The following is a 24,418-nucleotide window of genomic DNA, read 5'->3' as shown; positions in this document are numbered from 1 at the left end:
CCTGAGGCCAAGTTCGCCTAATTGATAACTTCGCTTACGGCCAAGTTCGCCTAACTGATAACTTCGCCTAAAGCTAGGTTCGCTTAAGGTTTAACTTCGCTTAAAGCTAAGTTCGCTTAAGGTTTAACTTCGCTTAAAGCTAAGTTCGCCTAAGGTTTAATTTCGCTTAAAGTCAAGTTCAATTAGGAAATAAATTAAAAACATAATGAAAAATGTGTTAAGACAGTTAATGGAAATAAAATTTTTCCAAGCTGACCTGGCAGCTCGACCCCAGCCAGGGGCTCTGCCCCTTGGACCCTGCTAGGGGCTGCCGCCCCTAGACCCCGCTGCCAGGGGCGCTGCCCCCGGACCCCCGTTCGTTGTGGGTCATATAAAGATAGAAATGCAATATGAGAAGTGATAGTTAATTGATGCGTATACTTGTTATACAGTCAGCCGTGCACAACTGAAGAAAGGGATTACGATTAACGGTGAACGTAACCGTGTTCAGGTGAGTTTCTAGCCCCATTCCTTGTTATGTTTTCGGGGCTGTGTGCATACTCGATGTGTTGTTAATACATTTATCCTAAGTGATAAATGCATGCCATATGTGATATACGTGATATGTATGAATGATTGCTTGATGGTACGTGAATGATCTTCGGATATTGCACGTACCGTCAGGTTGTAACGCTATGTATAAGGTAAGTATGATATGTATGCTTATGTGTATGAATGTAATAAAGTTAATAAAAGAAGGAAAAGACGGTTGTATGGTTGTATGGTTACGAAAAGGGTACCAAGCCCTAATAATACTCGAGGTATGATGTATGGTTGTATGGTAACGAAGAGGGAATCGAACCCTACTAATATTCGAGAACTATAGACCAGACCCTTATAATATCTGTGATGTTAGGGACCAGACCCTTATAATATCAGTGATGTTAGGGACCAGACCCTTATAATATCTGTGATGTTAGGGACCAGACCCTTATAATATCTGTGATGAGGCAGCTCGCTTAAAACGTAGGATTATGTATGTAAAGAAAATATGAATGAAAGTATGAAAGTATGAAAGTATGAATGAAGGTATGAATGAAAGTATGAAAGTATGAATGAAAGAATATAAGTTTATGTGTATTGTATAGTGTATGATTAACTAGAACTCACTCAGCGTAGCTGACTTTTAGTATGCACGCAGGTGAGTAGGATGAGACAGCTCGTTTGAGGAGACACGTGGCACTGAATAAAAGGCTGGCATCGAAAAACTCAAGACGTTTAAGTTTAATGTTTCGTTTATTTTGAAAGACAAAATGATGTTTTAAGACAAGACGTGTTTTGTTATGAAATGTTTTATGAAAGTTTTTAAATTCCGCGAATGTTTTAATTAACTCTGATATTTAGAACTGCGTTTATGAGTAAATCCAACACGAAAGTAGGGTTACCGGTGACGGGGCCTTACATTGGTACAGAGAATGGAATTGTAGAGAAATGGAATAGAGAAATGGAATTGCAGAGAAAGGGAATTGGTCTGGAGAATGAGAATTGACTGTTCTGTTTGGCAGTACAGAGATTTCAGTAGAGAAATATAGCTGAGAATCATTTCTCTTGTTTTGTACATAGGAAATAAACAGAGAATTATATCAACTTTATCATTAGCACAAGTATTTTTTTCATAACAAATATTTATTAAAAAATAAAAAACATATAAAAAGATGCATAAATTCCAACCAAAATATGCATTGATCAAACCAATTCACATACAAAACATAGTTTTTAAGCAAAAAACATCAACTATAGTTAAAACCAATTCACATACAAAACATACTTCAACCATACACAACTATCCCATTGAACCATCGGTATACAACTCGACCATCTCAATTTTCTCTTCTATTGTCAACGCAAGAAAAGAACGTCCTAGATCCACATCTTTACCAATCAAATGAGCTGCTTTGAACCGTTTTTTCGTAGTGATACCTGGTAAAGCTTTCAACTCATCACTAACCTTTTCATAGATTTCACGAGCCTCCATACCTTCTTTGCTAAGTTGTTCACCCACCATCTCCCCAAATCGAAGCAAAACTTCCTTGATATCTTTGCAAGACTCTCGATATATCTCATCTGCATCCGTGCTTCTACCTCTTTTGCGCTTGCTTGTTACACTTCCTGTTTGTCCTTCAGATCTATCAACATTTGGAACGGCTTCATCAACAAAATCAAAGTCTTCAATATCAACAGGTGAGCTTTTTTGCGTCTCTTGAACAACATCTTCTTCTCCAAGGTCAACTGCTTTACTACCAGTAGCTATATCCTTACCGAATATGGTACACAATTTGTCATAGAAAGGAAATGACTTGTCACGAAAATTCACAGCACCTTTGTGAGACTACAAGACAATTACAAATAAATTAGATTAAAATTTTAAAATCTAAAAAATATATTTTTTAGAATATACCTTCACGTATTCATTCCAAACACTATCATCGGCAATAATACAACATTTTTGTTCATCCCAACCAAACCCACTTGTAAGCACCATATCATATACAATGCTAAAGTGTGTCTTCCGTGTCTTCATCCTAGACTTTATATGTGGTTCTGCTTTGAGGCTAGAGTTAGGAAGACTTACATCTAGCAATTGTTGAACACCATTTAAATAACCTGGTTTGAATCCATTGTCAGCACCAACATACTTTCCGGATGCATGTATCTCCATTAATGCATCAATTAGCTTTGCATCTTCATCATTTGTCCAGGTATGCTTGCTCCGAGTAACTCCTCTCACTATATTTGAATCTGCCATGTCTACGTACAAATGCATAATTATACAATTAAAAATCATAATTCATGTAACTACAAATACAAATATAACAAGAAACATTAATAAGAAACAAATAAAGTGCATAAATAAACATTAATAAGAAACATCCTTGGTTCTACAAATAAAAAATACATAATTGTCAAACATAATTAAGAAACATTGTTGGCACGCTGCGCACGCATCGCAGTCCAACTATTAAACATTTCATTAGCAAGAAGGTCTCTACGATCGGTCCATTCTTGTGAGGGCTCGACATAGAAATAACATTGTCATGGTCATTTGCAGGTTGTGTGTGATTTACTGGGATTTCGTTATCAAGAGGGTCTTCACTCATTGTTGTTCGTATGAAATTGTGCAATAAACAACAAGCAATGATGATACGTGGCATGGACTCTATGGGATGATATGAGTTATCACGCAAAATAGCCCATCTATCTTTAATCATTCCGAAACATCTTTCTATAACATTCCTGGCCGATGAATGTCTCATATTAAAGAACTCCTTAGCATTCGTAGGAGGACGAGACCAATCGTTAAGATGATAACGTTGACCTCGATATGGAGTTAAAAATCCTTCACCATTTGTATAACCGACATCACAAAGGTAGTATGTTCCTACAGTTAACCATAAACTCTATGTTAATTATCATACTTAAATCTATGTATATTCTTTGAAAATTGTCTATCACATACCAGGAGTTATTTTAAGACCATTGGGTCTACTGATTGCATCACGCAAAACTCTACTATCAGCTGCAGAACCCTCCCATCCCGCTAAGACATACGTAAATAAAAGGTCTCTCGTACATACTCCGAGTACGTTAGTACAAATCTGCCCTTTTCTTGTCCTATAAGGTTTTCTATCAATAGCAGGGACTTTAACTTTAATGTATGTTCCATCTAATGCTCCTAAGCAACCCTGAGTTAAAATAAAACATTACTTACTAATTTATGTTAGCAAAAAATATCTTTAATAAAAAATGTGTTTGACTAACCTTAAACCATTTCCATCTTTCATCAGTTTCATTATCTGGCACTGGCACGGGTGACTTGTAGAGTTCTTTGTGTAATCGACATATAGCATTTAAGACTAACTTGAAATACCGACTTACAGTTTCCCCGGACCGATGAAATCTGTTGACTAGTATCCTATTCTTTGCATTATGAGCAAGGGTATGTAAAAACATAGCAACTTGCTCATCGACTAGCATGTTTTTACTATTCTGTAGTCCCCCTCTAGTTTCTAGCATATCACAAAGTGTTGTAAATGCATGTATATTCATTCTTATGTTAACAACACTCGTAACATCACTTTCATAAACCATCCTCACCATGTTTTCACGCCTATTATGGTAACTCATTAAATATTTTGTACGTAAAGTCATTGACTCAATCGACCGACGCAAATGATAAGTACACAACATCCACCAACGAATCGTAACATAAATGACATAAAATGCACCTATGGCAACTATTCTTTGTCTGGAAGGTGATCTTGCCATCTACACATAAAATATAAAAAAATTCAAGAAAAGCAAATAACTCCAAAATATAATCCAAACATTAGCAACAAAGTGATCATGAAAGCAAGAAAAATGATTACAGGCTACTTTATTCACTGACTTGCTGAATGTTGTTTAATTGCCAATGTTTACATCAATATATATGTTATTTTTGATGAAATTGAACATCCAAGTTTCCATGTGAGTTACAAGTCAATGTTATACAAGATCTCTAAGGTTTCCATGTGAGTTACAAGTCAATTTCTAGATAAAAATGGTGTAAAAAGTGATGATTTGTTGATATGTAGAAATCTGAGTTTTTGGTCAGATTTGAGTTTGTAAATATAGATTTATTTATCAACAAAACAATTGAAATAAATTATGAAAATATTTTCACAGAAACTTCAACATCTCTAGGTGTTTATATATTTTTCTCAAATTTTTAAAGTATGCATAAGGTTTTCAACTAAAATGCTAATTATCAAAGGTATCTAAAACTTACTGTTCAGAGTTTGTAAATGTCAAAATTTCTCAAAAATTGACTACTCAGGATTTGCATACAAGGCCAATTGGGAAATATTCTAGACACTTAAAATGTTCATTAGAAAGAGGAATGAAAGTCTAAAACTTCAAAAACAAGAGAGTTATGCTCTTTAGAAGTGGACCTAAAATCTGTCAGTCAAAAACAGATTTGACCTTCGGTTTTATTTTTCACGTTTGGGTAATCAAAACTTCTCTAAAAATTACGAAACCAGTGGGGTTTGAAACTAGACTCTTTGAACTTAATGTTAGACTCAAGAAACGATCAATTTGCATCTGTTATGATCAAAATATTGTTTGAACAAAACAGCATTACAGATTTCATCAGCAACAGCATTCAAGCAACTCATGTAAACATTCAATTTATCGGTTCCAACATTCAACCTAGCATCTAAATATCATTCTAACATAAAATTCATGATTCAAACTCATCAATTTCATACCATATAATGTTCAGTTCCCAACCTAGACATCAAAGATTTCATCAAGAGTCGAATTAAACATAAACCACTGAAATCTAACATATCTAAATCGATTACCAACAACATACAAACATCCCACGATAACAATCGACATCAGCATCTGAGTTTGGATCGAGGTTTAGGTCTGGTCGAGCATAAGAAAGTCGAAAAAATGAAAGTTTCATACCTAGGATCGTTGGAATCGAAGCAAGGATCGCGAATACGAACTCGGTTCTTGGATTGGAGATGATTTGTGGGTGATTAGAGGCTGCAAGTCGATCGAACAGCAGGGAGAGGCGTGAGTTTGCTGCTTTAGATCGAACAGCAGGGAGAGGCGTGAGAGAGTGAGGCTGAGAAAGAAACCCTAGAAATCCAATTCTCCGCTTTTTTTAGAGAAACAAAATCAGAGAAATGGAAATGGTTTATTTCCATTTCTCACCTCTTTCTTTCATAAACAAACAAGAGAATTCTTTCCAATTCCATTTCTCACCCCTCAATTCCCTCTACCAAACACCCCCTTAGTTGTTTACTTGGTGTTTGATTATCGATCTGAGATTTGAAATACTAGTTTAGTTATAGAGAATTAGAAATTACACTTTTAATCTCCATTGTTCACTCAAGTGTCGCATAAATGATTCTAGGCATCATGTGTTATACCAATGCTCACCTTGTTAGAGACTGAGGGGAACCATCGGCGCTGCTAGGAGATCGATGTAACCATCAAGATGAGCACATGCAAGCCACTTCATTTTTTTTCTCACAATTTGCAGGTTTACGTATCTACTCTAAAACTGTGAGGATTATTAAAAAGATTAAAAGATGGATTTATTGGTGTCGAATCATTTTCTATCGTAACAATCAATGGTAACGGATGCAACCCAAATTTCCATTAATAAAGTTCCCATAAGGAAAAGAACAAGTTTGAGTTGGTTAAGTAAAATAATTGTATGATAAAATTAAAAGGCAGAATTATTGCCTTCACAATCTTTATTTATTAAGAGATTGTGACATCCATTTCATAAAGAATACCCAATGGGTGGTGGTATCTCTTAACTACTTTCTTTTAAACAAGGCAGGCCACATAATTTATGTAGAATTCTTGTTTGATTTGTGGACACCAGATGGATTTTCAACTTATTTCAAGAACATTCTTACGACAAATAAAAATAAAGCCAAAGACATTGCTTTTGAAACAATTATATATGCGATAATCGTTTGTGCTTATGTGCTGTTTGCTTATGTTGTATATTAGTTTTTGTTTGTTCGGTTTTAGAACCGAATAAAACCTATAAATAGTTATCCATCTCAATTTTGAAAACAATAAGTTACAATCACAAGTAATTTCAACAACTAATAGAGGGGATTTTTTTTGAGAAAATATACAACAAAGTGTGAAAGAATTCACAGAAGAAACAAAACACAATATTGGTGGGTGTTAGACAATTTAGTTACGACTCAACGGTTGGATAGGTTTGATTGGTTTTAACCATAATGACCACTAGATTTATAAATAATTCACTAACTTTCGAAAGTAAAGCGCATCTAGAAAAGGAAGATGCGTGAATGTTCATGTAATTTATACATAAACCTTGATAGCATTAAAATAAATAATTAGCACAAACAATGTTCTCTTCTGGCCATTAGCCCTTCAGGAGACGTAAGCCATTAACTTAACTTTGTTGAACACCGTTTTTTAGGTTACAAGCTACTTGTCACGAGATTTTACTGGTTCCTAATTATTTGACACTTCATGTTCAACTTTGAAATCTTTCATAGGCGAAAACCCCAACGAGCGGCCCCTGACGCAGACTGACTACCTCTTTTGGAAGAAAAACCGAGCTACCTGTACCTGACCCACATGTACGACCTGGCATAGGATTTCTCATCGGAGTGGGAAACAATCCGGACCCGCTGGAACCGAAAATTACTGGCCAAAACATGACCCAACCCTATCCGAAACCTAATCAAATACCAATTTTGACTTTTGTTGATCATATCCGGAAGAAATGCCGCACCTCTAATTAAGTTAGAAGGACCGTGGTGACGTAAGCCATTAAGTAAGCTTCAAATTCCAGTGGCACGTCGTGCGTGTGTTGATATAAAAACACAAAGACGAAATCAGGTCCAGGTTCAATGAACCTTCCCCTCATCTTTGATCATCCGATCCGTAGCTCTCTCTCTCTGATACATATATATAAATTTCATCATCACTTCCATTCTCAAATTAATAATTCCATTCAATTAGCGTTTGATCGATCAATGGCGTTGGCTGCTTCTGCTTCTTCTACCTCAATTGCCTTTAATTCTCGTACAGACCAAGGTATGTTATTCGTTTCTGTTTCTTAATTGATTGTTTTGAATTGTAATGTTAAATGTTTTATATTTATAATTTGTAGGTCTTGTGTTTGGTGCAAGTGGTAAGTTTCAACCGTTGGATCGGAAACGATGTGCGGCGGTGAAGGCGTTGAATGCTCCAGAACCTTTGCCTTTACAAAAGAGGAATGATTCAATGGTTCCTTCTGCTGCCACTGTCTTTGCTCCTGCTGGTATGCATGTATATTATTATTTTTCTAGGGCTTTCAATTTAGGATCAATCAATTGGGGGTATTTTTATTTCTGGGATTCATTTTGTTAATTTATTCCATAGCAATTTGAAATAAAGGTTGAAAATTTACCAGTGTAAACGAGCCGAGCTCAAGCATGGCTGGGTTCGAGCTATTTTTTTAAAGCTCGGGCCGAGCTCGGCTCAAGCTCAGGCCCAGCTTGTTTATTATATATAAATTGATTTATATACTTTTTTAATTACTTTTATATATTTTGAGAAAAATTTAAACAAGTCAAAGCTCAGCTTGAGCTTCGTTTAGTACCTTAAAACGAGCCAAGTTTAGCTCGAGCTTGGCTTTGTAGTGTAAAATTAAAGCATAAAAGACCGAAGGGGCAAGTAAAACTTAAAAGTAGCCTGAGCCTAAATGAGCTTCGGCTCGGGCTCGATAACTAAACAAGCTTTATTTGAGGCTTAGCTCAGCTCGGCTCATGCTCAAGCTCAAAAAAGCCCGGCTCATTTTGAGTTGAATGTTGTGTGTTAATTATAGCTTGTAAAACTTTGAATAATTAAGGATGCGTTATAACTTTTAAATGACTTGAATGTTGTGTGTTAATTATACAGATGCAGTGGAGAAAGCATTAGAGGTTGAGGACATTGAGAAACTGGCTCAGGATCTTGAGAAGGCTTCTCCACTTGAAATTATGGATAAAGCCCTTGAAAAATATGGGAATGATATTGCTATAGCTTTCAGGTAATAATCTAACACTACAACTTGTGTTAACACATGATTTACAACTAGCTAATATATGTTGGAATACAATCTTAACATCCCAAAATTGGTTCTTGACTGCAGTGGTGCTGAAGATGTTGCTTTGATAGAGTATGCTCACTTGACCGGACGCCCCTTTAGGGTTTTTAGCCTTGACACCGGGCGGTTAAACCCCGAAACGTACAAGTTTTTTGATACGGTTGAGAAACATTATGGCATTCGAATCGAGTACATGTTCCCTGACGCGGTTGAAGTGCAGGCTTTGGTTAGAACCAAAGGTTTGTTCTCGTTTTATGAAGACGGTCATCAAGAATGCTGCCGTGTGAGAAAGGTGCGACCTTTGAGGCGGGCCTTGAAGGGTTTGCGCGCTTGGATCACGGGTCAAAGGAAAGACCAGTCTCCCGGGACTAGATCTGAAGTTCCGGTGGTTCAAGTGGACCCGGTTTTTGAAGGGATGGATGGTGGTTCGGGTAGTTTGATGAAGTGGAACCCTGTTGCTAATGTTGCTGGTAATGATATATGGAACTTCCTTCGAACCATGGAGGTACCGGTTAACTCGTTGCATGCTCAAGGGTACATCTCGATAGGGTGCGAGCCGTGCACGAGGGCGGTGTTGCCCGGTCAACACGAGAGGGAAGGGCGATGGTGGTGGGAGGATGCCAAAGCCAAAGAATGCGGTTTGCATAAAGGAAACCTCAAGGAGGAAAATGCTAATGGAAACGTTTCGGTGAATGGTAACGCAAGTTCTGATGTCTTTGAGAGCCAGAACATTGTAAACTTGAGCCGAGCGGGTATTGAAAACCTTTTGAAGATGGAAGACCGAAAAGACGGTTGGATGGTGGTTCTTTACTCTCCGTGGTGCCCGTTCTGTCAGGCAATGGAAGCGTCGTTTGTGGAATTAGCGGATAAGTTAGCCGGAAGTGGTGTGAAGGTTGGGAAGTTTAGAGCGGATGGTGATCAGAAGACGTTTGTGCAGCAAGAATTGCAGCTCGGGAGCTTCCCCACGATCCTTTTCTTCCCGAAGCACTTGTCGAGGCCTATTAAGTATCCCTCAGAGAAGAGGGATGTTGACTCGTTGGTGGCTTTTATCAACGCCCTTAGATGATGAAGAAAAGACTAAAGAGTGTTGCTTATGCATTGAGAGCTTGTAGGTGAATGTGCAACTTAATGCACAGTTTTGGTTCTGGTCATTGTATAACATCCATGTAGTGTTTTCTAGTCCTGGTTTTGGTCTTGTCAGCTTGATGCTGGTTAAAAATATAAAATAAATATTGTAATTGTAACATTTTTGTGGACATTTTTCTCTCTCATACGATCCTTCCCTTCTATATTTTTATTTTAAAATGTTTTTAAATACCAAGCCTAATTGCATAACAGATATGTATCCAAAAACAGGATATAATAATTCTACATTTGTATTTATTTCATTTTCAATGGTATGAATCTTTATTTATTTCTTAAATTTGATTATTTTGATTTTGTAAATACATAATTCACTTTTTAAAGTACCAAAACTTTTAAAAGCGAATATTCAAATGAAGTATGAGACTTTTTCTGAAGCTTTTTTTTGGCAAAAGATATTACATAAAACAAGTTTTTTTAGCAACACACAAGTAAAATCTTTATTCTTTGTCTTAAATTAGAAATCATGGGTTAATACATGTTCATAAAACCATTAATCTGAGTAAAATCAATTGAAATATTTACATTCTTTTAAAACAATAGAAATATGGTTTTCATTGTGCATTTAATATTCCTACCAAACTTTAAACCACCATTAAGAGACTTAAAAGTACCCATTATTTTACATAGATGATTTTGCACCATCCCCAAATTCAAGAAAAAGGAAGGAACAAAGTGCAAACAGCCAAAGCTCCAAAAGTGTGGGCACTACCATTGAGGGCATAATAGTCAATTAAATATGTTAAGTTCAATTGCTCTAGATCTCACTAGTCAAAACTGTTCTCAAAGATTTCTTGCCCAACTTCATAGTCTGCAACCTCTTGTTCTTGTGCCTTACAGAACATGAAAGTTGCAGACCTCAAACTTATCTTTAATGGCTGTTCTTAGACTCCTTCCTCTCATACCCGTCTTCTTCCTCATCTTCACTGCTGCATTACCAGGTACACACCTCAATTTTCTTCTCAGATTTTATGAACAATGTGAATAAATACAGTTTCTTGAGCACAAAGTTCAAGAAAGATACCAAAATTACAAACCCACATCAAAAATCACATTTTTTCACTTTCTTGCTTACTAATTCAAGAACCCCATTTGAAAAGATTTGATTTTTATTGAAGTCATGATGAAAATAGTCAAACAAATGTCAAGAAATACAGTTTCTTGAGCACCAAGTCCAAGAAAGCTACCAAAATTGCAAACCCACCTCAAAAATCACATTTTTTTTTTCACTTTTTATGCACTAATTCAAGAACCCCACTTGAAAAGATTTGATTTTTATTGAGTTAATGGTGAAAAAAGTCAAACCCTAATGTTAATTTTCTTGAATACTTTGCAGAGGTTAAAGTACAGCAAGAAAAAGATGAACCTTTTGTGGGAGTTAACATAGGTACAGATATATCAAACTTACTCCCCCCTGCACAATTAGTTTCATTCCTGCAACAACAAAAGGTAACCCATATCCGTCTTTACGACGCTGACCCGGATATCCTCAAAGCCCTATCGAAAACCAAGATCCGGGTCATCATTTCAGTACCGAATAATCAAATTCTTGGTATTGGGTCATCCAACACCACTGCAGCCAACTGGATTAACCGGAATGTGGCTGCATTTTACCCCGATACCCTCATCACCACCGTGGCAGTAGGCGATGAGGTGTTGACGACGGTCCCTTCTTTGTCTTCCATGTTAATGCCAGCTATTGAAGCACTTTACAGTGCATTAGTGGCTTCAAATTTGCATACCCAGATCAAGATTTCAACTCCACATGCTTCGAATATTATTCTTGATCCATTCCCGCCTTCTCAAGCTTATTTTAATGAAACCCTTTCGCCCGTTATAGCGCAGCTACTTCAGTTTCTTTCAAGGACTAATTCACCACTAATGATGTATATGTACCCATACTATGTGTTTATGCAGAACAAAGGGGTCGTTCCTCTCGATAATTCATTGTTTAAGCCGTTAACACCTTCAAAAGAAATGGTGGATCCTAATACTTTGTTGCATTATACAAATGTTCTCGATGCGATGATCGATTCAGCTTATTCATCAATGAAAAATCTAAACGTTTCCGATGTTTTAGTTCTTGTTACCGAGACCGGATGGCCTTCAAAAGGTGATTCGAAAGAGCCGTATGCAACTATCGACAATGCCGATACGTATAATTCTAATTTGATTAAGCATGTTTTGGATAGAAGCGGGACCCCGCTTCATCCCGAGGTCACTTCTAGTGTTTACATATATGAATTGTTTAATGAAGATTTGAGGACGTCGCCCATTTCCGAGGCAAATTGGGGGTTGTTTTATGCGAATACGACTCCCGTTTACTTGCTTCATGTGTCCGGGAGTGGCGAGTTTTTGGCGAATGATACTACAAATCAAACCTTCTGCGTTGCAATGGATGGAGTTGATGGTAAAACATTGCAAACAGCTTTGGATTGGGCTTGTGGGCCCGGAAGAGCTAACTGCTCTGAGATTCAACCAGGGGAAAGCTGTTATTCACCTAATAATGTTAAGAATCATGCATCTTATGCATTTGATAGTTACTATGAGAAACAAGGAAGAGCTGCAGGCTCTTGTGATTTCAAAGGCGTGGCCATTATTACCACTACTGACCCAAGTAAGTGCTTCCTTCATTGCACAATGTATATCAAACAAACGTACCCAGTAGAATCCCACTCATAGCAAAACTATCGGTAGGGTCTGTGGCGGGTGTGATGGTAGCAAACCTTACCAGCTCCCGCTGAGACCACCGGCTCTAAAAGCCTTCTCTCTTTCTTTCTATAGTGTTGTAAAAATCAGCCTGGGTGGTCAAAATTGGAGGCACTAGGCACTAGTTGGTCAAAGTCGGTCCTAGTCGGATAAAATCGGTCCAAATATCCTAACTCGGAGTCGGTCAAAATTGGTCCTAGGTGGATAAAATCAGTCATAGGCGCTCAAAATTGTTTCTAGGCTGATAAAATCGGTCCAAATCGCCCAACATGTCCATTGTCCAGAAGCTTTTTAGTGAAATCCAGCCCAACAAAATCTGCTGAAATACACTTTTTAACCTAGATGACTAGAACACAAGCTTCTAAGTACTTGATTTGCTATGTTTAATGTTAAATGTTTGAATTTTGAACTATTTTTAAGTATTATGTTCATATTAATGCATATATAACTATATTTATATGACAAATTACATATAAAAATTCCAATCCGATTAATCTTGATTAATCCTAGGCGGTACCCTACTAGCACCTAGCGACTTCTGCAACACTATTTATTATTATTATTATTATTAATTTTTTTTTTGAATGGCATGTTACAGTATAGAACTCTAGAATCATTTACATGAAACCTTGGTATGATTCATAGGATGCTTAAGTTATACTGTAGAAAAACAGGTATGACTTATGAGTATGCCATCCACTTGTAAGACAAAAATGCACATACATGTTTTATTTCTTTCTCTGACTGATGGAGTGAAAGCAGTAGAACCCACACAATAAAAATATAGCTATTAATGGTTAGATACAAATAAATCATGCAATGAAATCTGTACACTATGATTGTTTTACCATTTTAGCCCTGGTAAAGAACTAGATACCATGCCGGGGTCCCATTAGTTTTTGTATCTGTTGACTGCTTGCTTGCTTTATATTATGTAGTGACTTGTCTTCTTGCACTGGTTTTTGTACCAACTGCAGGTCACGGGCCATGTGCATTTCCTGGAAGGTTAGCTATAGTTCTGTCATCTTTTGTACCTTTGTTTTCCCAATTTCTCATTTCAAAAAAAAAAATGTAAGAATTACCATACTATCCTTTTTGTAAGATTGAGGCTGATGATGTTTGAATGTGGTGCAGTAAGATAATAAGCAATAGGACCGACGCGGTGGTGAACTCGACGAATGCAACAAGCGGGGTGGATGCGTTAAGGTTCGTTGGAACGAGGCCTTGTAAGGACGGTTGGGGAGTCGTTTTTGGTATCATGTTCTATTTGTGGTTGTCCGTTTCTTGAAGGTGCGAAGTAGCCTCTACTTGGAACTAAACTAAAGTTGTTGTGGACTGACTGATAGCGAGTATTGTGTTTTGCAGAAAAACGACGATGACAATGGAGCTGAGGTTATGATTATTTTTTGGTATGGATGGATGGACGTATGTATAATGTTGTATTTAGTAATTCATGGGAAGGAATGTAGACTGTATGTTATGTTAGCGGCGGTGTCAATGCGCATCTAAAGATGGTGTTGAACATCAAGTTTTCTTTCTTAATAAAAGTGTTCAATTTGTAGCCAGCCCAATAGTTACAAGTCAAGCCACATCCTTAATAAAAAGTGGCATTGATCTCATTTCAATAATATGCATGAATTAATAAGTAGGAATTAAACAAATTTAGCAACCTTAAAATGGTTGAAAATTAAGTAGACAGTAAACCGCACCAAAACGTTTGAAACATCAGGTTTACTTGCTTACAACCAAATCCAAATCCAAGCACTCACGAGAGCTTGGATTCTCTTCTCAACAGGGATCGTGATCACTGTTATTTTCTCGCCTAACCAACAAAATTGAAAGAAAGAAAGAAATATAGGTGAGTTGGCAACATATAATTAAGTTAATCATTTTACTAACAAAATAATAATAATACCTTTGGGGTCACGGTGTACAACTCCATACTATTCGTTAAAAGAAAAAAAATATTAATTCTGAAAATCTATATTCTTGACTCAATTTTTGTTCAACTCTGACTAAAACTAACGACAAAAAGGACAACTCAAACCATCGAGGGGTTACCAGCATCTTACATTTGGATAGGATGATGGATGCAAGCCATCGCCCTCTTTCATAAGATTCAACAACAGATCTCCAACGCCACTTCCTCGTCCTCTATTTCATCGTATTTATTATTAAGTTATTTTTTTGTTTTTTAATCAACTGCTCACGTTTGTGTGTATTTATGATCGGACGTGTTTGGTGATGAATCAGATCATGGTTTTTTTATTTTAGTTAAGTTAGAGGTTTAGGGTTAGTTTTCCACTCTGTGCTTGAGGTGCTACACTTTTTATGTTACTTAGTTAGGTTAACCATGAGTATGGTAACCAATGGGGTGGTTACCATAAATGCATGTATAAGAAGAAATGTAACAAACACAAAGATAACGAAAATAAATGAACACAGTTAAATGAACAAAAGCGAACATAGATGAATGTTCACGAACATATATGAATGAACGAAACATGCATACATGTTCATTCGTTTAATTAAATGAACACAAAGTTATGTTCATGTTCATACGTATGAATGAGCAAACACAAATACACTTTTGTTAAACAGTTTATAAACAACTCACTGAACATTTGATTTGTTTACACACTTATCACTAAGAGGTCCTTTGAGTAAACATCTTAAACTAAAAAATATATAGGAAATCTATGTTTAAAAGTGGAACAACCCATCAACCACAATGATGCTTAATAGTCAACGAAAACAAATGACTCAAATTGACAATATCAACATTATGGGCAATTTGATCATAAGAAAAGATAAATAAAAGTCTAGAAATAATGTGAGTAAAATGAAGTTTCATACATTAATGGTACATTGGGCATTATTGAAAATGTGCAATATGGTGTTGTTTTGGTTATTTTTGACTTCTGGGCAATTTTCACGTTATGTAGATAAAAATTAAATTTTGTTAAAGATTGACTTTTCTGGTCAGAATCGACCAAAAAGTCAAAATATGGTTGGTATGAATTTGCATTCGGTTTTATTACATATTATTTGAATTGCAAATTTCTATGGATGAACACTTGTAGCTTGAAGAGGGTGCGAATGATGCTTATAATATAGAAATAACTACTCAGACGTGGGCTTAGTTATGAAGATATATAAAATCGGCTTTTTGTATACCTAAAACATGATAGATTGTTACTTAATTGGGCTCTTGGTTGATATGGATTTTAGTGTGTATATTTTTGTAGATAATTTTGAGATTAAAAAAAATGTATAGGAGGCGAGCTCGATTTTAGTTCCACAATAGCCTTTCCAAATTGTATAAAGTAGTTTCATTTTTATTATTATTATTTTTTTTTGAAAAATGTTTTGATCTCTTTGGGTGCATTTGTTTTGTAACTTTCTTCATTCTTATTGAAATAATGTAACGTCACATTCTCGCGTTGATGTTCCCGTCCACCGGATGGGTAAGGTACTAGTTACCAGTAATTGCTGCTGATGCTGATGCAGATGCTGATGCAGAGTTAATAAGATCGCAGCTGAGATCCTTTCTACCTATTAATTAATAATACAAGATTAAGATAATCCAGACAAAAAATAATCTTGACTAATGGCCACTTACTTACCAGCCAAATTCTTGAAAACGGATTCCTGAGCGTTGGTACCTAAGTATTAGGTATGAATGAATTGTTCGACAATACGTACAACATAGTTACTACTTATCATAACCACCCACAAGCATGCATAAGTGAAAGATGAAAACAAAACAAATAAAATATCTTAAGAATGCAACCAACCAAACGAGTGCTTGGATTCTCGACAAAGGACTGGTCGGGGTATATATGTATTAACTAACTAACTATCTGACAAGATAGATAATTAAGATTGCATAAATAATATCTGGATTACTCGAGCTAAACCAACCACTTTGTGTGTGTGTGTATAAGAGAGAGTTTATTTTAATGAATGAGTCTGTCTGTGTGTCTGCTAACATTATTAAGTTGAACAGCCGGTCACTTAAGAAAACTAGCTTGTATACTGAAGAAACACTAATCGACCCCGGGCAGATTACGGATAATCTGGGGGTTAAATAGATGTTTCCCACGAGGGTTTGGTCCGGCAAAGATGGTTATTCTTCTGATGACCTGCAAAACAGACACCGTGAGCTCGTCACTGAGAAGGGGGGGGGGTACCTCCTTGTGACCACCCTCCGGCGTGAGAATCAGACTAGATTGCTCTTGAATATAAGTGTATATTAAGAGAAATGACTAGAGCAGATATCAGATAATATATGAAGATATAAGATGATGATACCGTTCCAAGGTGTTGGAGTATTTATAGCCAAAGGTAGGTTTCCAAGCAGGTACAGCCGGCTGAATAGTATTCCTGTTCTACCAACTGTGGGCTACGCACGTGCCATGCTGATGGTTGGTGGGTAGGCAGCGGCTGATAGTGACCAGGCCGGTTGTGTACTATTCCTTTTCCACCAACTGCAGGCTATGGACGTGCCCCGACAGGGGTTGGTGAGTAGGCAGCGGCTGATAGTGACTTTAAGTACTAGAGCGTGCTGCCCGTCGTACTGTTGTCAGTGAGCTGTCGTAGCTTTGGTCAGATCTTTTGTCCATACCTTGGCAGGTATAGTACAAAAGATCCTCCAGTATCGTACGGACTGGCTCATTTGGGCGGGAGTATTCCCGGCTTTGGGCGGGAGTGTTCCCGGCTTGCTCATTCCTTCTTCAGGTGACATTACTGAATTATTTGAGAGTTAGTGCCTTGTGCGTGTAGCCTTGCTGTGCGGGTTGCCTTCCCTGATGGCTAGTATCCGTAGCTGCGGGAACAGGCGGAGTACGTCGACCATTGGGAGGCGTTTCCTGCGAGAGCAGCTTGCGTACTGCGCGTAAGGACGTCGCGTCTCTGAGCATGGTGGGTCATGCGGATCCAGTTGGTCTTTGCGCAGACGTCCCTCTAAGGTGAGTCTTGCGGGTCCAACCGCGCAGACGTCCCTCTGAGGAGTCTTGCGGGTCCGACTGCGCAGACGTCTCTGTTTGAGGTGAGTCTTGCGGGTCCAACTGGGCTCTGCTGGGACTTACCTCTTCATATACCAATGAATGACACAGACAGAAGCAGAAACATATGTGTGTGTGTATCCAGATATGTTTTACAAGCTTTTCTTTCTACCTAGCTATCATCAAGTAGTTTATAACTAACAAGACAAGATGATTGAATTAATCATCACTAATGGCCATTGGTCAGACGAAAGGAGTTCACTATTAATTACGGTTATTGAACGGCCACAAAAACGAATGAATTCAATTCATTTCAGTTGTGTCAAAGTTCAAAATTCAAAATCCTTTAGGAGCAAATTAACAATAAATTAATTAAAAAAAAGATATATTAAATTAATTCACTATAAAAGCCAGCCAGCAAGGTACATAAATAATAAATAAAACAAGCACTATACAAAACACGTACACATGCATAAGAACACCAGCCAATTCATTTCAACAAATACTTATAATAAATAAATACAAAACACACGAAAGATCTAATTCATTCCTCCATTGCATACGTACCTTCGCGGCCTTCCATGTCGCTAAAATGAAATTCCGATTTGATATTTTTTTTAAGGATTTGGAGGGAAATCTTTGTCTATATATATATTTATTTATACCCTTCATCCTGATCCTGGGCCTGGGCCTGGACCGGAGGCTCCGTATTTTTCAACTAAATGGGCCGGACCGGAGGCTGGATTCGATTATTTATTTACTAGCTTATAATTTTATAAACCCCACCCCACGGGGCTTGGTAAAAAAAAATAAAAAAAGTGAAAGTTAACGACATCAATTATGTATGTATGTGTGTTTAAAATACATCTAACTTCTAACTATACTATTAAAGCAAGATGGTTTTTTCACATGACATCATTTTAGGGCTTCCACATAGGATGTCACGTAGATGCCATGTAAGCAGTTTCCAATTTTATCAAGCTAATCAATTATATTATATTAGGAAATCCTAATAAATAAATTATAGAAATATTATAGATGAATGCATATATAAGCAATTTCATTAAATATCCTATTAGTATCTTAACATTTCTCATAATCACACTGGTCAATATCCAATGTTGTATTTAAAGAGGTTTTTAGAAATTTATGAATTTTAAAATTTTGTTTATCATTATATATATCTTAATTATCCATAAGGTATGCTATTATTAAATTTAACTATTTTGTTGTATTTTTTTAATCACCCGTGTATCACACGGGCTCTATCATAATTGGCAAATATATAAAGATTACAAATAAACAGGGCCGGCTTAGAGTATGTGCGGGCTAGACAATCGTGCAAAACCCATCGAGGTTTGAGGCCCATAAGTTTTTAATGTCTTTGAATATATTTATATATTATATGGTTTTTAACTTCTTTTAAGATATTTTGAGGCCCATTTTTATATCTCGTGCAAGGCCTACAAAGACCAACGAACTCTTAGAGACGGCCCTGCAAATAAATATCTGTTTCATGCCAAGCGTTAGCGCAAGTATTCAACCTTTGCCGAATGCTATCTTTCACATTAATTGGACTAATACTTACTTTTCGTAATCACAAACAAACCAATTGATAAAAGGACAGTTGATTCTAGTGAGTTTATTTAAACTGTTGTGTTTATGAATTTGCCAACTGTTTATACTTTCATTTTAAAACTGTTGACTAGTCTATAAATAAAATATAAACGTACAAAAGTCAACATGGATAGAAAGAAATGTCAAAAACCATATATTATTATTATTATTATTATTATTATTATTATTATTCGTAGAGATAGAGATATGAGGAGGGATACCAAGCATGGGAAGTGTATTTTTAACATAATAATAATAATAATAATAATAATATAGGGGGTTAGGTTTTCTAAGAATGCTAGGAAGAAGGGTATTTCAATCTAACATTTAAATATCAAAACCCACTTACATTAATTTCAAAAATCCACTTACATTAATTTCAAAAACCCAATTACATATTTACTCTCTACAACCACCACCACTCCACCGCCCACCGCCACCACAACCGTCACCCACCGCTACCACCTCGCCGGAAAAGTCTGGAAAAACACAATGAAAAACACTATGAAAAACACAATATAAAAAAACACAATGAAAAAAACACAATAAAAAACACAATTGTATGACACAATGTAAAAAATACAATGAAAAAAACACAATGAAAAATACTATTGTATAACACAATTTTGTAAAACACAATTTGTAAAAAACCCACTAAATTTTTTTTAATTTTTATATTATAATATGGTACTCATATAAAAGATAAAAAGACACTCGTTATTATGGTGAATTTGTTTTTCAATAAAAACGTCGTAAAAAAAGTTAGGGGCGTTTTAAAATGATGGGGGAAGTTGGCGTGTGCCTTACATGTGAAGAGAGAAAGTCAACAAATGTGTTATTCCTTTTATGCCCTTTCCCTTATGTTCACACTTGATTTCCACATAAACTAATCTCAACTCTTCATATTCAAAATCCATGGACAAGATTACTTCTTATCCTTCCTACAAAAACTATACTTCCTATTATAACCTAACCCTAATAATATAATCAAAATATGCAGCTTAGAAAATTGCCTGTGAAGTCTTTCGGCTTTGAGAAATTTGGTTTGCTGTTATATATATGGCTGCGTTGTAAAAAACAGAACACCATTACTGGCCTTGTGTGTGCTTGATGTTTGACAAGTAATCATGGGTGTGTGTGTGCTTTTGTGGATCAATGGTTTCCACATGATAGGCAAGAAACATGGTCCATTGCCCATTGGCATTATCTCTTCTGTTTTGGACAAATTGGTAAACTTTTGTTGATGGTTTCTGTCTGTTATGTGCTCTTTCCTTTTGACTAAAACTGTGTACATGCATTAGTTTTGGGAATGCTGTTTTTGTGTCCTACTTAAGTATGTGCGCGTTTTGCGGTAATATGCATAATGTGTAATCAAAACTTGTTACAACAGTGAATCAAATGTAGAAAGTTGGACGCCATATTGTAAGCACTAACGTTTAATAGTATTCTGTAAATGAATTTAACTGAAATAGCATACACATTTTTAACAAACACATTTACATTTACACAAAAGATGTGACTTAAAAAAAATAGATGTATTACTATTAACAAAGTTATAGATTTTATGTAAAAGTCAACTCAATAAATGCATCTTTAAAAAAAAAGAATTTAAACATATTTAAATTCTCATTAATTATAACATATTTTCTATATTAACCATTTAATTTAATTGGTTCAAATATTATTATTTTCTTTTTAAAGGCAGGTTCGCATACTTATATGTATACTTAATAGTTTATATATTTACGTTACATGTGACACCTCTTGCGACTAATGAACTCTGACATGGTGTAAAGCAAAGTGCAATAAATAACCGATAAAATGAGTAATTAAATACATATATTTTGTCGCGTCAAGTTATTTTATAAAAATGTATGAACATGTGAAGGATTTTCTAAAAAAACCTCTAAAAAATAATTAAAAAAATCATAACTTAAAATAAATAAAAAAAACTAAAATGTTTCTGCAGTCATCCTTATTATAAAAAACATAATGGTGAGAAAAAAAATATATCATTGTGTCTTTTTATTTATCAGTATTTTTTGTTTATTTTTGTTATTGAATGTGCATTTTCTTTTCTTGATATTGTGTTTTTTTTCTTAATATTGTGTCTTTTTGGTCTTTTTTTAATGAGAAAATCAGGGAAACCATCTTTTTTTTTTTTTTTTTTTTTTTTGGATTTTTTATTTATATTTTAAGTTATGATTTTTATATCATTTTTCTTGAATACTTTTTTTGACATCCATTTATGCGTTTTGGCCTCTATTTATGGATTTGGGCAACCATTTATGTATTATGACATCTATTTATGTGTTTTGTCATTCATTTATACGTTTTAGCCACTATTTATTTATGCATTATGGTCACCATATATGCGTTTTGACATTTATTTATGCGTTTTATTCTCCAGTTATGATTCTTGACCTCCATTTACGCGTTTTGACATCCATTTACGCGCCTAGGCCTCCTTTTTCATATTATGACATCTATTTATGCATTTTGGCCACCACTTATGCGTTTTGGTCTTCATTTATGATTTTGGGCCATGATGACCGTCGTTTAAGTCATGCAAAAACCTAATTAACCTAAGCAGCTAGGGTAAGTCAGGTATCGTATCCACTAGGAGCATGTGGTCAGTGTGAAGTGAAATCAATTCCTAAACTTATGAAGTAATTCAATTAAAGTGCTGATCACACTAGCAAACGGTTTATATGTTATAACAAGCAACCAAGTAATCATGTATTCGGTCAATTAACAAAGACAAATCACACCCGGGAATCCAAGTAATTAACCTAACAGCAAACTCATGCAACTTAACAGATTAACAATCACTGATCAATACCGATTGACTAACTAGATAAACCTTAGACATCAACGCTTACTAACACACGACACTGGTTATCAAACAGTCCCTGCCAGTGTGACTCAACTAAGGGAAAGCGTATGCTTCATCACATTCAACTAGTCAAAATAATCCTATAAGCAATTATCATAGCAACTGGCACAATAATCGTTCTGATCGAAATAAACCTAAACCGACTGAGTGCACAATAATACTAGACATCAATACTCATAGATTAATCAAAGATCATTACAATCAATTTGTTCTAAATACATGAGAAAAACTGAAAGATACAATACTCTACATCCCGGGTATGACTCGAAGAAACTAGCCACGCATCGGCATCTCTCGGGCCTCGGTTATGATTTGGTAGGCCATGTAGGAAACTTAGAGATGATTGGAGGTGATGGGGGCTTGCTCTTTTGCTCTGAAAATCGCCTGGAAGGTGGAGAATTTGGCGTCTAGGGTCGTCAAGAACGTAATATAAAACAAACCCTAACTTTCACGATTCTGGGTACCATCGCGTAGCGCGATGGCCTCCTCTCCTGGTCCATCGCGCTACGCGATGGACCAAAGTCAACGCAGGAACTTACAGGGCATCACGTAGCGCGATGCCCCACCTTCAACACCCATCGCGCCACGCAATGGGCCTCTTTTCTCAGCAACTTCGTTTAATTGCCTCGGTAATTGTGCTGGACATCCCGGGTCTTCATTCCATGCTCATACAGGTCCAAATTAAGCTCGTTAAGTACCTGTGACTTGAAACACAATAAACATGTATGAAGTACCAAAGTTCCTAAAATAAACGAGTAAAACAAATACGTTAACACAAATAAATATGTACAAATAAACCGAACATCAGGCCATCGTTATGCGTTTCGAACTCCATTTATGCGTTTTCGCTTCCATTTATTTATTTTGGCATCCATTTATACGTTTATTTATACATTTTGGTCTCCAGTTATGCATTTTGATATCCATTAATACATTTTGACATCCATTGACATCTATCTATATTTGCATTCTGGCCGGTAATCTAATTCTAAGTTAAATGAAGCCATATATTTTAAATCAAAACTGACATTTCTTACTTACACATTTTGGTTATCATTTTTATGACATGTTTGTAAATAGAATGCAGTAGTAATCTGCCTCTTTAGAACTTTTTTCCTTTAAAGTTTTATATTAATTTGTAACCAATTGCAAGTCGTTTGTCATGATCTAAGACGTCTTTTCCCTAAAAAAACAAATTAAATATATATTTCCCATTATGCATCTCTGATGATAACTCGCCAATCAAGGGGAAAAGTGGAAAACTGTCAACTTTTAACCTATAATATAAACCAAAAAATGAATGATTTACTTTCTTTTTTTAATGAGCGACTAAATATTAAATTTTACTCTCTCCTATTTTACATTATAGTTACCTTATCGGCTTATCATCCCATCAATATTTTTTCCTAAACTACAAAAACAAACTTAAGAGTGTTCATATGTGTGAGATCCAAATTAATATTATTTTATTATATGCCATGTGCAAGTTAAATATTTATAAGATAAGTAAATGTGTAGGTTAAAAAAATGATAGGATGCACACATGTGTAGGTTAAAGAAGTTATAGGATATATACATGCGGAGGTTAAATAACTATAGAATACACATATGTGGTTAAACAGTTGGTTAATGAAAATAAAAGTTGAACTAAAAGGTAAGGATTTACAGGAAAAAAAAAGAAAAAAAAAATGATAATATCTGCATATGCTTACAGAACATGTTGTGTATGGAAGGTTCATCACTTCATGATAAAGAAAATAAATTAATATTGCGTCATAACTGATTATTATAAGTTGTTCAAATACTCCTAGCAGAAAGACGTGTCAAATTTTATTTAATAGCCAAGCCTGTTTATCCCCCAACAAAACCAAGTAGTGAGTATGGATGTTCTTGATCGGTTCAACTGTTTTTGATGAAATTTCTGGGTCGATCAAATGCTTACGATCTGATCTAGAAACTAAACTACGGTTTTTTCATAAACTAAATTGATCCTGCTAAGTGACCGTCTTGACAGTTTGGACATGTCTTTTTATATAGCACGGAATCTACCATTAAATCTTTAACAGTAGGTCTCGTTGTGTAGCCCGGTGGTAATACTGGTGCATGGTGGACTGGTGTCCCTCACAATGAGGTTCCGAGTTCCATAGCCATTCCAAAAAAAAAAAAAAAAAAAAACTTTAAAAGTTAAGTAAAGTGATGGGACTAAAGAATCAAGAAAGTTTTACCTCTTAAATTTCAAGACACCTATAAAAAAAATGAAACTAACTTAGGAATGAAATCAATTAATTTATAATATCTACGTGTTATAATAAAAAAATTACTTATGCGCATTATAATTATATAAACCGTGAAAATATTAGTTTGTGGCATTTCTTATCATATTCATAT

At 35.7% G+C, this 24,418-nt stretch overlaps 2 protein-coding genes across 3 annotated transcripts; both read left to right on the top strand.

Moving 5' to 3' along the window:
- The first annotated feature begins 7,743 nt into the window (after positions 1–7,743).
- Positions 7,744–9,757, top strand: LOC143612574 (5'-adenylylsulfate reductase 3, chloroplastic-like). Of its 2 annotated transcripts, none has more exons than XM_077086529.1 (3): positions 7,744–7,852; positions 8,473–8,602; positions 8,705–9,757. In XM_077086529.1, exons 1-3 carry the CDS (start codon positions 7,816–7,818, stop codon positions 9,723–9,725), a joined length of 1,188 nt encoding a protein of 395 aa, XP_076942644.1. In that variant the 5' UTR covers positions 7,744–7,815; the 3' UTR covers positions 9,726–9,757. The 2 variants fall into 2 exon arrangements, with proteins under 2 accessions (XP_076942644.1, XP_076942649.1); XM_077086534.1 differs by having other exon boundaries at positions 7,744–7,860; positions 8,484–8,602.
- An 852-nt stretch (positions 9,758–10,609) lies between these two features.
- LOC143610717 (glucan endo-1,3-beta-glucosidase 1-like) lies at positions 10,610–13,799 on the top strand. Its single transcript, XM_077085118.1, has 4 exons — positions 10,610–10,743; positions 11,139–12,419; positions 13,489–13,516; positions 13,646–13,799. Exons 1-4 carry the CDS (start codon positions 10,677–10,679, stop codon positions 13,797–13,799), a joined length of 1,530 nt encoding a protein of 509 aa, XP_076941233.1. The 5' UTR covers positions 10,610–10,676.
- Positions 13,800–24,418: the final 10,619 nt, after the last annotated feature.

The sequence above is a fragment of the Bidens hawaiensis genome, unplaced genomic scaffold (genome assembly GCF_021521415.1).
Source record: "Bidens hawaiensis isolate Kalapana, Puna unplaced genomic scaffold, B.hawaiensis_p1.1 tig00002236_1, whole genome shotgun sequence".
In the NCBI taxonomy this organism is placed as follows: domain Eukaryota; kingdom Viridiplantae; phylum Streptophyta; class Magnoliopsida; order Asterales; family Asteraceae; genus Bidens; species Bidens hawaiensis.
The sequence above is the reverse complement of the archived record's forward strand: the minus strand, read 5'-3'. Positions and strand labels throughout refer to the sequence as shown.

What these genes read in the sequence shown, in the direction of transcription:
- LOC143612574 (XM_077086529.1), top strand. Translation starts at nt 7,816, where the DNA reads ATGGTTCCTTCTGCTGCCACTGTCTTTGCTCCTGCTG. An exon ending in CACTGTCTTTGCTCCTGCTG is followed by an intron (nt 7,853 to 8,472) that starts GTATGCATGTAT and finishes TTAATTATACAG; the next exon opens with ATGCAGTGGAGAAAGCATTA. An exon ending in GATATTGCTATAGCTTTCAG is followed by an intron (nt 8,603 to 8,704) that starts GTAATAATCTAA and finishes TCTTGACTGCAG; the next exon opens with TGGTGCTGAAGATGTTGCTT.
- LOC143610717 (XM_077085118.1), top strand. Translation starts at nt 10,677, where the DNA reads ATGGCTGTTCTTAGACTCCTTCCTCTCATACCCGTCTTCTTCCTCATC. An exon ending in CTTCACTGCTGCATTACCAG is followed by an intron (nt 10,744 to 11,138) that starts GTACACACCTCA and finishes AATACTTTGCAG; the next exon opens with AGGTTAAAGTACAGCAAGAA. An exon ending in CCATGTGCATTTCCTGGAAG is followed by an intron (nt 13,517 to 13,645) that starts GTTAGCTATAGT and finishes AATGTGGTGCAG; the next exon opens with TAAGATAATAAGCAATAGGA.